Source organism: Stegostoma tigrinum, chromosome 26, assembly GCF_030684315.1.
Source record: "Stegostoma tigrinum isolate sSteTig4 chromosome 26, sSteTig4.hap1, whole genome shotgun sequence".
NCBI classification, from domain to species: domain Eukaryota; kingdom Metazoa; phylum Chordata; class Chondrichthyes; order Orectolobiformes; family Stegostomatidae; genus Stegostoma; species Stegostoma tigrinum.
This window is the reverse complement of record NC_081379.1, coordinates 1,416,163-1,432,281: the sequence shown is the minus strand read 5'-3', so window position 1 is coordinate 1,432,281 and position 16,119 is coordinate 1,416,163. Positions and strand designations below refer to the sequence as shown.

The 16,119-nt window shown below is 46.0% G+C and overlaps 1 protein-coding gene across 1 annotated transcript in view; it reads left to right on the top strand.

The window, feature by feature from the left end:
- The first annotated feature begins 747 nt into the window (after window positions 1-747).
- LOC125464066 (syntaxin-2) overlaps window positions 748-16,119 on the top strand; it is a 72,622-nt gene continuing 57,250 nt past the window's right edge. The window contains exon 1 of the mRNA XM_059654883.1: window positions 748-851. Coding sequence (XP_059510866.1) covers window positions 771-851 — 81 coding nt within the window. The 5' untranslated portion in view covers window positions 748-770. The remainder of the gene's footprint in view (window positions 852-16,119) is intronic.

Below are 16,119 nucleotides of genomic sequence, written 5' to 3'. Positions count from 1 at the left end.
GGAGGTAGGGAGGGGATAGGTCAGTCCAGGGAAGACGGACAGGTCAAGGAGGTGGGATGAGGTTAGTAGGTAGATGGGGGTGCGGCTTGGGGTGGGAGGAAGGGATGGGTGAGAGGAAGAACCGGTTAGGGAGGCAGAGACAGGTTGGACTGGTTTTGGGATGCAGTGGGTGGGGGGGAAGAGCTGGGCTGGTTGTGTGGTGCAGTGGGAGGAGGGGACGAACTGGGCTGGTTTTGGGATGCGGTGGGGGAAGGGGAGATTTTGAAGCTGGTGAAGTCCACATTGATACCATTGGGCTGCAGGGTTCCCAGGCGGAATATGAGTTGCTGTTCCTGCAACCTGCGGGTGGCATCATTGTGGCACTGCAGGAGGCCCATGATGGACATGTCATGCTGGGGATATGTGGTGGGAGCTGATGGGCAAGGGTTCCTGCTGGGAAGGGGAGGGGAAGGTGCTGGTGGGCGGGGTCACAGTGGGGCTACAGCTAGGGGGCGGGGTTAGCGAGGAGGCGAGGCCACGTTGAAGATCGCCGCGGCTGAGGGGCGGGGTTACAGCTATTGGGCGGAGTTACACGGGCGAGCTGCGATGACTGATTGGGCGGGGTTATTGGAGTGACGTCGTGGGCCGCTGCGGTGCAGGGGCGGGGTTACAGTTAGTGGGCGGATTTGCAGTGAGGGGCGGGGTCGGGTCGGCCCGAGACAGGCCGCGCATGCCCAGTGCCGGCAGCCACACCCCCTTTTCCCCGCCCCTTCCCCCCTCCCCGCTGTTCGATGCCGGCACCCCCTCCCGGGGCTGAGTCGCTGAGCCCGGGGCACCCCATCATGAAGGACCGACTGGGAGACCTGCGGGCGGTAAGGAGACTGGAGGGAGTGATACCCGGGGGGGGGGGTCGTTGGCGCATGACCGGCGGAGTCTTCCCCCCCCACCACAGACCCTCGGGGCCTAGGCCGTGCCCAAACCACCCCCCCCCCACCCACCCGAACCCCCCCGCGGCTCCTGACCCCGGTAACGGTCTTTTCCCCCAAATCCCGGCTCCACTCGGTCCGGGACCGTTATCCGGCGCCTGGGGCGGGAGCCGGGAATTACTCAGTGAATCCGCAAAAAGTCCCGGGGGTGAGGTGGGGGGGTCACTACAACCGTGGCCCCTCTCTCCCCCCCCCCACCTCATCCTTCCCCCTCCCCCCCAACACGGCCTCCCATTCCCCCAACCCCATTCTCCACTCTCTCCCCCCCCCAACCCCATTCTCCACTCTCCCCCCGCAACCCCATTCTCCACTCTCTCCCCCCCCAACCCCATTCTCCACTCTCCCCCCCCCAACCCCATTCTCCACTCTCCCCCCCCCAACCCCATTCTCCACTCTCCCCCCCCAACCCCATTCTCCACTCTCCCCCCCCAACCCCATTCTCCACTCTCCCCCCCCCCAACCCCATTCTCCACTCTCCCCCCCCCCCCAACCCCATTCTCCACTCTCCCCCCCAACCCCATTCTCCACTCTCCCCCCGCAACCCCATTCTCCACTCTCTCCCCCCCCCAACCCCATTCTCCACTCTCCCCCCCCAACCCCATTCTCCACTCTCCCCCCCCCCAACCCCATTCTCCACTCTCCCCCCGCAACCCCCACCCATCGTTCACTACCTCCCCACACACCTTCAATCCCCTGCGCCCCCCCCCACACACACTGTCATCCCTCTACTCCCCCCACACACACTCTCTCATCCCTCTACTCCCCACACACATACACCCTCATCCCTCTGCCCCCCCCCGAAACACACCCTCATCCGTCTGCCCCCCACACACACACCCTCATCCCTCTGCCCCCCACACACACCCTCATCCCTCTGCCCCCCCCTACACACACCCTCATCCCTCTGCCCCCCACACACACACCCTCATCCCTCTGCCCCTCCACACACACACACACACTCTCTCAATCCTCTGGACCCCCCCCCCCAACACACACACACACACACACACACACGCACGCACCCTCATCCCTCTGCTGCCACACACGCGCACACACACACACTCTCAACCCTCTGGCCCCCCCCCCACACACACACGCACCCTCATCCCTCTGCTGCCACACACGCACACGTGCGCACGCACACACACACGCACGCACACACACACACCCTCGTCCCTCTGCCGCCCCCCCCCCACGCACGCGCCCTCGTCCCTCTGCCGCGCCCCCCCCACGCACGCGCCCTCGTCCCTCTGCCGCCCCCCCCACGCACGCGCCCTCGTCCCTCTGCCGCCCCCCCCCACGCACGCGCCCTCGTCCCTCTGCCGCCCCCCCCCACGCACGCGCCCTCGTCCCTCTGCCGCCCCCCCGCGCACGCGCCCTCGTCCCTCTGCCGCGCCCCCCCCACGCACGCGCCCTCGTCCCTCTGCCGCCCCCCCCACGCACGCGCCCTCGTCCCTCTGCCGCCCCCCCCCCCACGCACGCGCCCTCGTCCCTCTGCCCCGCCCCACGCACGCACTCTCGTCCCTCTGCCACCCCCCCCCTCCTCGCCCCTCAAGTTTGTTTTTTGGGTCTGTTTTTTGGATTAGTGAGTTTTCAGTAATTTTCGAGTGCTCCGTTTGATGGTTAATTGTACAAACTACTTGTCTGGAGCTGGAGTATTAATTTTGAAATGACAATCAGAATGATTTCGTGAATTGTAAAAATTAACATGTAAGTTCTGGCACTTGGATTGATGGGTGTGTCACTAGAGTGTGTGCAGTAGAGAGACCTGATAAAAACGGATGGTGGAAGTCAGAAATGCAAACAAATTGTTGGAAAGGTTAGCAGGTCTGACAGCATCTGTAGAGAGCAATCAGCTCATGTTTTGGGTCCAGTGACCCTTCTTTAGACTTGTTGGTTCTGAATCTGATGTTAACTGATTTCTCTCCACAGAAATCAAATATCCTTGCATGGGAGACTGGGTCTGCTTCTAAATGTCTTTCAGCAGAAACAGATGTACGCTATACTCCTGTATGCTTTGGGAAGTTACAAATAAAAACAAAAATTACAACAAAGACTCAGCCATTCTGGCAGTGTCTGTGGAGATAGGAGCGGAGTTTTGAGTCTGGTATTATTCTGCAAATCAATCTGAAGTCAAGGTGCCAAGCCTGAGTTTCTCCAAGATTTGGATTTTATTTCAGCTTTTCTTCAGTTACAGTATTTTTATGTTTTAGTGAGTGCTATGAAATCCTCATGTTGGGAATAGGGAAGGACACCTGTGCTGAAAGATGTTTAATTCAGATATTAATATCATTTTGGCAAGCGGATTTTGCATGTAACGCAGATGAATGTGGTTCTGTTAAGTTAAGATTTTCTTTCACATAATGTGATATCATGTGACTTCTGACTTTATAGTTCAAGTTTATTTGAAATCTCAAGCTATCAGAGTGCTGCACCTCCAAGTCATTTCTTTTAGATAAGTCAAGCTTGGAGTCCTTGTATGAGAGTGATCTTACTGTGGCAGTACTTAGAAGCCATGTGACTGTGGACCCCTGTGGTGTTATTGGAAAATCGTTCATATATTAATGTTTTTTGACAGGTGAGTAAACATTGAAGATGGTTAGTTTGTTCTCTTTTTTTTCCAGAAAACCTAGTGATTGAAGGTTTTCAGGGCAGTTTGGGAAGACCTGCCTGCTGTTGAAACCAAGTTTAAGTTTTCTCAAAGGAGTTCAAGACAGTTCCAGGAAACAATAATGTGACCTTGATAGAAAATTTTGGTTTGTGCTGCTTCCAAAGTCGGAGAGTTTGGTTAGAAATCTGCAGGTTATTAGAAGCTGAGAAAGTTGAAGCTCTTGGATTTGAGAGTATTTATGTAAAAAAAAAATCCACCTTTCAGAGGAAAGAACCTAAAGATTTTGATATTGTGGGATAGTTCTTCTTGACTTAACCTTTATGGTCTTATGGTTGCTGAGAAATAGACTGAAAACATTGTGTTTTAAGATTTTTCTAAATCATCTTCTATAGCTTGCTGGGTTTGTTTTCATCTTCTGTGAAAACATCTGTTAAAGGAACTCTGGAGTTTTTAGTGACTAGCTTGTTTTTAAAAAAATCGATCCTGATTTCATTCTGGAACCTGACTCGATCCACATTAGCTACGATCAGCATAACCCACATGTTAGTCTTGCTGAGGTGGTCAGGTAATACGAGAGATTTCTAGTTCTATGTCACCTTCCATGACATCCCAAAAACACCTGACAACCCGTAAATGGTAGAAAGGTTAAATTCGCCATGGTCCCAGAGGACCATAGGGCAGCTAACTCATGAGAGAGAAGACTAGTGGTAGTTTAACCCGAGGGTCACCATGCCCCCTGTGAAGGGCATGTTTGAAAAGACTGGACCTCAAGGTAACCTCAGCTGGTGTGGGAATTGAACCCACACCTGTTATTGTCACTGCTTCACAGACCAGCCAATGGAGTTGAACTTTTTAACCCAGTGTATAAGCAGCAAGCTTCTCCTAAACCTCAGTGTGGTTTTAAAGGTGTGATATTTGACCAGTTCAAACCATCCTGCCTTTTAGTCATATTAGATTTCTGTCACATTTATAAGCACATCGCACAGCAGCAAATGTTCAGTATTAGTGAGTATGGCCAGCTGAAATGAGAGACTCCATTGACCTCAAAACATAGGCTGTCTCTAACTCTGAGTAGTTTATCATTGTTGCTTAAAGGTTTTAATATCTTCACATATGATTTCATATTAATGTAGCAGAATGGAGATTTCTTGGAGTTATAATACTTAAGAATTGTTAAGAATCTGATTTAATGAGGATTCTGGATGAATTGTTCAAACACAACAGCTTGCATTGTTCTAGCTCCTTCATAGTAAGACATCTCAAGGTGCTTCACAGGAAGGTTAACAGGCAAAATTGGACCTCAACCCACATCAATAGATCTTGGCCTGGTGGATTAAAGTACTATATTTCAAGGAACATCGTAGAGTCAAGGTGTAGAGGGTAAGGGAGGAGATTCCAGGACTTGGAAGCCATGTAGCTGAATGCAGGAATACTAATGATTGTAATCAAAATCAGAGATGAGCCAGACTTCAGAATAAGAAGCAATGGAGATTGTTCAGATGAGATATAAGGCTGGAAAAAGGATAATATAATCATTAGTGTTCCTGCCTTCAGCTACATGGCCCCCATTTCTGAAGAAGGGTTTAGGCCTGTAACGTCAGCCTTCCAGCTCCTCTGATGCTGCTCGGCCTGCTGTGTTCATCCACTTCTACACCTTGTTATCTCAGGTTCTCCGGCATCTGCAGTTCCTACTATCTCTTTACTTTAAGTGTCTGTCAGCTGCCGTGTGTGCTTGGGATTCTATTAATGTTAACTGGAATGTGTTAATGTAGATGGGTGGTGTTAATTTTATTTTTGTTGAAAGTAGCTATGTAAAGTCTCTCACTCCAAACTGCTGCTGGCTCTCACTTCAGCCATCAGCAGTCAGGGTGAGTGAGTTAATGAGATTACACAATCTTACAGTCTGTATTCGATTTCTCACCTGAAGACTTTAAGTAGATCAAGCACCGCTAACAAAATAAGTGAAGTAGCTTGATTGTCTCAGTGCTTCACAGCCAATTAAATATCTTTGAAATACACAATAAAAACCAAAAAAAACTGCAGATGCTATAAATCAGGAACAAAAACAAGTTGTTGGAAAAGCTCAGCAGGTCTGGCAGCACCCTTGAAGAAATAATCAGTTAACGTTTTGGGTCTGGTGACCCTTTTTGAAATACAGTTACTTTAATGTCGGAAATGCAGCAGCCAGTTTGCGTCAAGAAGCTACCACAAGCTGCAGTGAGGTAATGACTGGTTCATCTATTTCAGTGTTGTTGGTTGAGTGATAAATTTTCATCAAGACACCAGGGAGAACTCTGTCGCTCCTTTTCAAATTAGTGACGTGGAATCTTTTACACCTGCCTGAGAAGGAATATAAATGTCTTGTCCAAAAGATAATGTTTTTGTCAGTACAGCACCCCCTCAGTCCTGCATGGGGAATATCAGTTTAAGATTGTGTTTACATCTCTGGAATGAGACTTGAACTCACTATCTTCTGATTCTGAGGTTAGGATTTATTACCCATTGAGCTAATTCTGTCTCTGTCCTTGAGGAATTACAAATAGCTTTGTTTTTGATTTCTTTCCTCAGCATAACTAATGATCACAGGCAGTCTTGGCTCAGGTGAACTGAAAACTGAGGTTAAGAGCATCTGATGTTCTCCACTCAGTTATTCCCACTACATCCTTTCAGTATTTGCTGTGTTCCTTCATTTCTGGTTTTTTGCATGTTCCTGATTTTCATCCCTGCACTGTTTGTGGCCTTGTCTTCATCTGTCGAGCCCTAAGCTTTGGAATTCTCTCTCTAAACCTCTATCTCCTCTCAAGAAACTTCTTTAAACCTCTCTTTAACGAAGATTTTGTTCACCCACTAGATAATCTCTTCATGTGGCTATGTCAATATGGAATTATTTTTTGCAGCCTGTTCAAATGCTCCTCATCTTCCCTCTGATTCAGCTGAAGATGGGAACTTAGCACATTGTGGCCCAGTGCTGTGTGCTGCTGCCTCCCTTGTTCTAACTTTGTGCCAAGTGCAGGACACCCAGTACTGTTCAGAGTAACTGAGGTTGAAAATCTGTGGCACTGTTCTGTGCTTGTTCTTTTATGTAAATAGTATCAAATTCTAGAAAATAATTGACACCTCTTCAAAGCATGCATCTTGGCCTTTTATTAGACTAATCTAGTCAAAATATAGAATTTAGCAGCATTCCTGAAATATGTTATTGTAAATGGTAAGCTTTTTGAACTTGGGTGCAGCTTTGTTTCTGCCGTCTGAATCGAATCTACATGTTGTGCTGACACTGGGTTTAATCTATTTTACCGTTGATTTTCACCACAAATGCAAAACAATTTGGAAGAACATCAAGAAAAAGAACATGGACGGGTGGGGAAAGTTGGTGATAAGATCTGGTGGCCTTTCAAATTCACTTTCAAAGTACTCAAACTGTTTCAGTACCTTGCCTGAATTTCATTTTATTTTAAAATGAAAGAAACTTGAATTCTTGTTTTTCACTGATCTGCACATTACACCGGTCTGTGTGTTGAAACTGAGAGGACTACACCCTTCTGTACTTGGACTGTCATCAGAGGCAGAAGGAAATGATGTTGCTTTTAGTGTGGCGTCGAAGCTACAGACATAAAATTAAATTTAATTGAAACACTTTTTTTAATGAAATGTCCTGATGACTTGATGGGATTTGTGTGTGTGTGTGTGTGTGTCTTACCTTCCCTAATCCTGTCTAGCCCCTGTCATCAGCATTAATCCCACTGTTTTCCATTCAGATCGAGGGTCACTGGACTCCAGCTGTTAACTCTGTTTTTCTCTCTCTGCAGATGTTCTACACCAGCTGAGTTCCTCTAGCACTCTGTTTCTGGTTTCCAGATCCACAATTACAATACAGTACAGCACAGGAACAGGTCCTTCGGCCCACCAAGTCTGCACCATAATAAAAGTTGGCATGTTATGTTACAACCAGATAAAAATTGGGCCATGTTTGGAATATTGCTTGCAGTTCTGGTTGCCACACTGCCAAAAGGATGTGGATGCTTTGGAGAGGGTGCAGAGGAGGTTCACCAGGATGTTGCCTTGGTTTGGAAGATTTTAGTTACGAGGAGAGGTTGGATAAACTTCTTGCGTTCACTGGAAACATGGAGGCCTACACAATTGAGAAGCATAGATTGGGTGGAAAGGTCAAATACATGAGGGCATAAGTTCAAGGTGAGAGGAGAAGGATGTTCACCCAGAGGGTGGTGGGTGCCTGGAACGCGGTGCCTTTGGACATGGTGGGAGCAGGCACATTAGCAACATTTAAATGTGTGCAAACCCAGGAGGGACAGTGGTAAAACTGCAACCCCAAGCTTCCTGGGTAAATCTGAAGCAAATTAGTAACTTAGTTAACTAAAAAGCAGTTAATTGATAAAGTACAAGCACAAAAAATGTTTGAAAAGATATAGTTAGCTTTTTAGGCCTTAGAAGGTATGGAACAATTTGGGCATTTTTGTATTGGAAAGGATGCCATGTGGATTTATCAAAAACAGCCGTCAGCAATTTTCTGCCCTGTAAGCCACTTGCTGCTTATAGAGAGAAAACAACTGACCTTGGAGATGATCAGCAAAGCTTTCAGAGAGATAAGAGATGGATTTAGAACGTAGAACAGTACAGCACAGAACAGGCCTTTCAGCCCACGATGTTGTGCTGACCATTGATCCTGATGTATGCACCCTCAAATTTCTGTGACCATATGCACGTCCAGCAGCCTCTTAAATGACCCCAATGACCTTGCTTCCATAACTGCTGCTGGCAACGCATTCCATGCTCTCAACTCTGTGTAAAGAACCTGCCTCTGACATCCCCTCTATACTTTCCTCCAACCAGCTTAAAACTATGACCCCTCGTGTTAGCCATTTCTGCCCTGGGAAATAGTCTCTGGCTATCAACTCTATCTATGCCTCTCATTATCTTGTATACCTCAATTAGGTCCCCTCTCCTCCTCCTTTTCTGCAATGAAAAAAGTCCGAGCTCAGTCAGCCTCTCTTCATAAGATAAGCCCTCCAGTCCAGGCAGCATCCTGGTAAACCTCCTCTGAACCCTCTCCAAAGCATCCACATCTTTCCTATAATAGGGTGACCAGAACTGGACGCGGTATTCCAAGTGCGGTCTAACCAAAGTTTTATAGAGCTGCAACAAAATCTCACGATTCTTAAACTCAATCCCCCTGTTAATGAAAGCCAAAACACCATATGCTTTCTTAACAACCCTGTCCACTTGGGTGGCCATTTTAAGGGATCAATATATCTGCACACCAAGATCCCTCTGTTCCTCCACACTGCCAAGAATCCTATCCTTAATCCTGTACTCAGCTTTCAAATTCGACCTTCCAAAATGTATCACCTCACATTTATCCAGGTTGAACTCCATCTGCCACCTCTCAGCCCATCTCTGCATCCTGTCAATGTCCCGCTGCAGCCTACAACAGCCCTCTATACTGTCAACGACATCTCCGACCTTTGTGTCATCTGCAAACTTGCTGCCCCATCCTTCAATCCCCTCATCCAAGTCATTAATAAAAATTACAAACAGTAAAGGCCCAAGGACAGAGCCCTGTGGAACCCCACTCACCACTGACTTCCAGGCAGAATATTTTCTTTCGACTACCACTCGCTGCCTTCTGTTGGCCAGCCAATTCTGTATCCAGACAGCTAAGTTCCCCTGTATCCCATTCCTCCTGACCTTCTGAATGAGCCTACCATGGGGAACCTTATCAAATGCCTTACTGAAGTCCATATACACCACATCCACAGCTCGACCCTCATCAACTTTTCTAGTCACATCCTCAAAAAACTAAGGTTTGTGAGGCATGACCTGCCCCCCTCAAAACCGTGTTGACTGCATTTGATCAAGCCATGCTCTTCCAGATGGTCATTAAATCCTATCCCTCAGAATCCTTTCTAACACCTTGAAGACGACAGACGTGAGACTTACTGGTCTGTAATTGCCGGGGATTTCCCTATTTCCTTTCTTGAAGAGAGGAATTACATTTGCATCTCTCCAGTCCTCAGGTACGACTCCAGTGGAGAGCGAGGATGCAAAGATCCTCGCAAGCGGCGAAGCAATTGCATTTCTCGCTTCCCAAAGCAGCCGAGGACAAATCTGGTCTGGGCCTGGCGACTTGTCAATCTTAATGTTTGACAACATTTTCAGCACATCAGCTTCCTCTATCTCTATCCATTCCAGCATGCACACCTGCTCTTCAAAGGTTTCAGTCACTACAAAGTTCGTTTCTTTCGTAAAGACAGAAGCAGAAAACTCATTTAGGTCTTCCCCTACCACCTCAGTCTCCACACACAAGTTCCCTATGCTATCCCTGATCGGCCCTACTCTTTCTTTGACCATTCTCTTATTCCTCACATAAGTGTAAAATGCCTTTTTGTTTTCCCTACTTCGTTCTGCCAAGCCTTTCTCGTGCCCCCTCCTTGCTCTCCTCAGAGCATTTTTGAGCTCCTTCCTTGCCTGCGTGTAATCCTCTCTAGCTGAACTTGACCCTAGCTTCCTCCACCTTATGTACGCAACCTTCTTCCTTTTCACAAGAAGCTCCACCGCTCTCGTCATCCAAGGTTCCTTTATCTTGCCCCTTCTTGCCTGTCTCAGAGGGACATATTTACTCATCACTCGCAACAACTGTTCCTTAAACAGTCTCCACATGTCTATAGTGCCCTTACCAGGGAACAATTGCTCCCAGTCCATGCTTCCTAACTCATGTCTAATCGCGTCATAGTTTCCTCTTCCCCAATTAAATATCCTCCCATTTTGCCTAATCCTCTCCTTCTCCATAGCTATGTAGAATGTGAGACAGTTATGGTCACTATCACCAAAATGCTCTCCCACAACAAGATCTGATACCTGCCCCGGCTCGTTTCTGAGCACCAAGTCTAGAATGGCCTCTCCCCTCGTCGGCCTGTCAATGTACTGAGTTAGGAAACCCTGACTCTTAATTACCTGAAGACATAATATTGAAATGTCTCAGGTGGCCTTTGTGCTTAGGTGGCCCAACAACCCTTTCTGGATTTAATTTTCTGTTTTACAGACTTGAGTCTGTAAAGAAGGTACGCAGAAGTTGAAAGTCTCTTTCCTGAAATCTATTTCTCAATAGACATTCGTGGGAACCTGAGTTTCCAAATAGATATTTACTGGCTACGTTGTGAAATCTGCAAAGATGGACTGAGACCAATATCCAAAGACTCAGATCCAGGGTGCTTGCAATCAGAACTGAAGTTTTATAATTAGTCTACAGCTTTCAGCAATTCCATTTCATTGACTAGAAACCCAGTGGATTGTGCAAAGTCAGCACAATCTGTCCTTTGTTTCCAGACGCTTGACCAACAGGGAGTTTTCTTTTTTGTCTTTTTGTTTAAAATATCACCTCTGTGAAGACTGTCTTTAGTTACTTATGTGAGAAACTTGTGTTTTGGATTAAAGATGTTGTTTTAATTCGAGACCACTGCTTAGCTATTACCCTGTGTTTGCGACTTGTTTTAAAAATTGGTTTTGATTCTGATCAATGGATTATTTTTGAGTTAATCGGAAGCCCACCGAAATTCTCTTAGGGGTTCGGGCATATGGTTCCTTGAAGTTTGCATTATGGGGAGACAGGGTGGTAGTCTTTTTTGGCATGCTTGTCCTGTTGCTCAGACCATTGAGTAAAGCGTTCAGCCATCATGATGTGGATGTACAGGATGTTGGTGAGACCACTTCTGGAGTATTGTGTACAGTTCTGGTTGCAATGCAGTAGGAAGTATATTAAATTAGAGAGGATACAGGAAAGATTTGGAAGAATGCCACTGGGACTGGCAGTTTTGAGTTACAAGGAGAGGCAGGATAGGCTCGGACTTTTTTCACTGGAGCATTGGAAGTTGAGGGGTGACCTTCGAGGTTTATAAAGTCATTAGGGACATAGATAAGGTGTATAGCAAAGGTCTGGTCCATAGGATAGGGGAGTTCAAAACTAGAGGCTATAATTTTAAGATGCGAGAAGAAAGAACAAAAGAGAACTACAGCCCCGGAATATGCCCTTCGACCCTCCAAGCCTGTTCCAATCATCATATCTGAACTAAACTAAAAAACAAACCACCTGCCCTTATTTGGTCCCATCCCTCTATTCTCTCCCTATTCATGTAACCACTCATGTACCTCTGAAATGTCGCCAGTGTGCCTGCTTCCACCTCTTTTGGCAGTGCGTTCCAGGGTACAGTGCGTTCCAATCTGGAGGCAGGGAGTATGTTTCCGTTGATGGGGGAGTCCAGAACCAGAGGACACAGTTTAAAAATGAGGTAGGCCATTTAGAACAGAGTTGAGGAGAAACTTCTTCACCCAGAGAGTGGTGGATATATGGAATGCTCTGCCCCAGAAGGCAGTGGAGGCCAAGTCTCTGGATAGTTTCAAGAAAGAGATAGAGCTCTTGAAGATAGTGGAATCAAGGGTTATGGGAATAAGGCAGGAACAGGGTACTGATTGTGGATGATCTGCCATGATCATAATGAATGGTGGTGCTGGCTTGAAGGGCCGAATGGCCTACTCCTGCACCTATTGTCTTACCACTGCCTGAAAAAATCCTCCCTCGCACGGCTCCTGGAAACTTTACCCCTCTCGTGGTGAACCGGTGTCCCTTGTAACTAAAATTTCAGCCCTGGGATAAAGCCCCTGACTATCCACCTATCTACGCTTCTCATAATTTTGAAGACCTCTATCAGGTCTCCTCTTGGCCATCATCTTTCCAGAGCAAACGATCCTAGTCTTTATTAACCTTTCCTCATAGCCAATGCCCATGAACAGGCAACATCCTGGTGAACATTTTCTGCACTGTTTCCAAAGTTTCCACGTCTTTTTGGTAATGTGGCAACTAAAACTGCACAAAATATTCCAAATGTGGCCTAGCAAAGGTTTTATATACCTGTAACATGGTTTGCCAACTCTTGTACTCCATTCCCTGACTGATGAAGGCAAGCATGTCATATGCCTTTTTAATCACCTGGGCCACCTATGTTGCCACTTTTAGGGAACTGTGGATCTGCATGCCCAGATACGTCCAAATATTAATCTTCCTAAAGGTTCTTCCATTTACAGTACAATTCACACCTAAATTTGATGTTCCAAAATGCATCACCTTGCATTTGTCTGGATTAAATCCCATCTGCTATTTCTGTGGCCAATTGGCCAATTCGCCAATCTGACCATATCCTGTTGTACCTTTTCACAATTGTTGGCACTGATAATTCTGCCAGTCTTCATGTCATCTGCAAGCTTACTAATCAGACCACCCACATTTTCTTCCAGATCATCTATATATACAATAGACAACAGAGGACCTGAGACTGATCCCTGTGGAACACCGCTATTACCACACTCCATTCTGAAAAACATCCTTCCACCGCTACCCTCCGTCTTCTATGACTAAGCCAGTTTTGTATCCATCTAACCAGCCCAGCCTGAATCCCATGAGATTTCAGTTTTTGTACAGGACTGCCATGTGGTACTGTATCAAATTCCTTACTAAAGTCTGTATAAACTACATCCACAGCCTTTCCCTCATCAATTATCTTTGTCACCTCTTCAAAAAATTCAATCAGGTTGGTGAGACATGACCTTTCCCTTATAAAATCATGCTGCCTATCACTAACAAGTCAATTTTCCTCCAAATGTGTGTATGTCTGGTCCCTCAGTAACTTCCCCAAGAGCTTCCCCAACACAGATGTCAGTTTCACCAGCCTATGGTTTCCTGGATTATCCCTGCGTCCTTTCTTAATCAAAGGATCAACGTTGGCTAATTTCCACTCCTCTGGAACACCACCTGTGGTCAAAGAGGATGTGAAGATATTTGCTAATGCCCCAGCTATTTCTTCCCTTGCCCCTCTCAGAACCCAGAATCGATTCCCTCTGGCCCTAGGGATCTGTCTACCTTCATGCCAGTTAGGATACCCAAAACTTCCTCCTTCAATATGTTGACATCCTCTACAGTATTCGTATGCTTATCCCTGACCTCAACATCAGTCATGTCTTTCTCATTGGACAATATTGATATAACGTACTCATTAAGGATCTCTCCCACTTCCTGTGGCTCCACACATAACTTAACCTCTTTGTCCTTGACAGGGCCGACTCTTTCTCTTGCTACCCTCTTTCATTTAATATATGCATTAAAAACCCTTCGGATTCTCTTTGATCCTGTTTGCTAGACATTTCATGACCCCATTTAGCCTTCCTAATTCTGTATTTAAGTTCCATCCTAATTTCACTATATTCAAGGGCTGTGTCAATTTCTAGCTACCTCAACCTATCAAATGCTTCCTTTTTCCTTTGAACTAAAGTTACAGTTTTGCTTGTCATCCGTGGTTCCTCAATCCTGCCGTTCCTGTCCTTGGGTTTTACAGAGACACGCATGTCCTGCACTTTAATCAACTGGTCTTTAAAAGCCTCCCACATGCCAGACATAGATTTGCCCTCAAATAACTGCTCCCAATCCACATTCCCCAGTTCCTATTTAATTTGCTCTTGCCCAATGAAACGCCCTCACCCGAGGGCTCCTCTTGTCCTTACCCATGACTACTAGAAATCTTATTTAAAATGGACCTGTGGGGCAATTTTTCATAGAGGGTGGTTCATACATGAAATGAACTTCCTGAGGAAGTGGTGGATGCAGATGCAGTTACAAGATTTAAATGACATTTAGACAGGTACATGAATAAGAACTGTTTAGGGGGACGTGGGCCAATTTATTTTTATTTGTTCATTCTCGGGATGAGGGCATCACTGGCGAGGCAGGATTTATTGCCCATCCTTAATTGCCCAGAGGGCAGTTAATAGTCAACCACATTACTGTGGGTCTGGAGTCACCTGTAGGCCAGACCAGGTAAGGATGGCAGTTTCTTTCCCTGAAGGACGTTAGTAAACCAGATGGGCTTTTCCAACAACAGATTCATGGTCATCATTAGACTCTTAATTCCAGATATTTTACTGAATTCATATTCCACCATCTGCTGTGGCGGGATTCAAACCTAGGTCCCCAAATTAACAGTCCAGTGATAATACCACTAGGCCATCGCCTCCCTGGTGGTGAATAGTGGCAAATGGAACTAGTTTGGTTTGGGAAGCTTAGTCGGCATGGATGAGTTGGACTGAAGGGTCTGTTCTGTGCTGTTTGTCTCTAGCTGTACAAAAAGAAAGCAGTTAGCCATCATGGTGTGACTGGTGAAGTAGTGGGGCTGGATTATCAGCATGTTCCTTCTGACTCAGTCACTGTTAGGCAAATTGTAAACCTGTCATTATTTACAAGCTATCATTGGAATTGCTCCGAGGCGTGGGATTGCAAAAAAAATGTCCACAGGTTTTTTTTCCTAGCTCAGTCTTTCTGGAGCTTGTTCACACACAGAAACAGTTAAAGATGGTCCAGAACCTCTCAGACAAAAATAGAACACATGGTATCCATAAAAGTTAAAAGATGTGGAAGATTAAAAATCTAGATTGAGTGGTGATAGTGAAAGGAATTTTTTTCACAGGAGAGTTGCTTAGAAGGAATGAAAACTCACTTTAAACAAAGTAGGGAAGGGAAATGGAGGAGGGCCAAATTAAGAAATATGGAACATTGAGTGATTTTGAGTTTAGAATTAGTTTATTGTGTTAAGTAGCTGGTTGGAATGAGATGATAAAATCAGTGAATGATACAGAGCAGGAAGAGGCCACTGAAAGAGCTTTCCAATTAACCCCACTCCTCTGCACTTTCCTTACAGCCTTGTGTTTTAATTTCTGATTCTAACCAGTTTTCTCTAAGTTCCTATTTAATTTCACTCCATCTGCCCTTTCAGGGAGTGCCTTTCAGATCACCATAAATGAATAAATTCTGTTTCCCCTCATACCATCTCGTTTGCTAATTCCTTTAAATGTGTGTCTGTCTTGTTGCTTACTCTTCTTTCCTCCACTTAAAACAGTAAATAAGGAGAACCTATCAAAATCCTCATTGTGTTGAACATCTGAATCTAATCATCTTTTTAACCTGCACTTTTGCATTGAACGATAACTCTGACATCTTCAGTAAGTGTTTGAAAAGTCACTGGGGGTAACAGTTAGTGGGAAACTTGATGTATTTCTTAAGTTACTAATCATATTTTCCACAATGTCTTTCCTGCATTTGTTAGATCTCAAGTTGAGGAATTGCCTCCTCGACACCCTCCATCTTAGACAGTGCCTTGTTCCACCTGGTAGCATCATTAATTGCCCTTGACCTCTGCCTCAGTCCACCTGCTGCTGAGACCCTGATAACACTTGTTATTTACATTCTAACCCACTCCTGGATCGCCTTGCAGTCCTCCATCCCATATCAACTTCATCTCATCCAAAGCATTATCCATATCCAAACCAGCAGCCTCTATCCACCCATTCTGCCCCACCCCCAACTCGCCCTGCCACCTTGAACTTTTTAATTTTAAAGTTTGTATTTATATTCCTCATACATTGCTAATAACCTCACCCTGTAATAATCAGTCGCTATAGATGCATTAAGCTGCACAGAAGACTGTA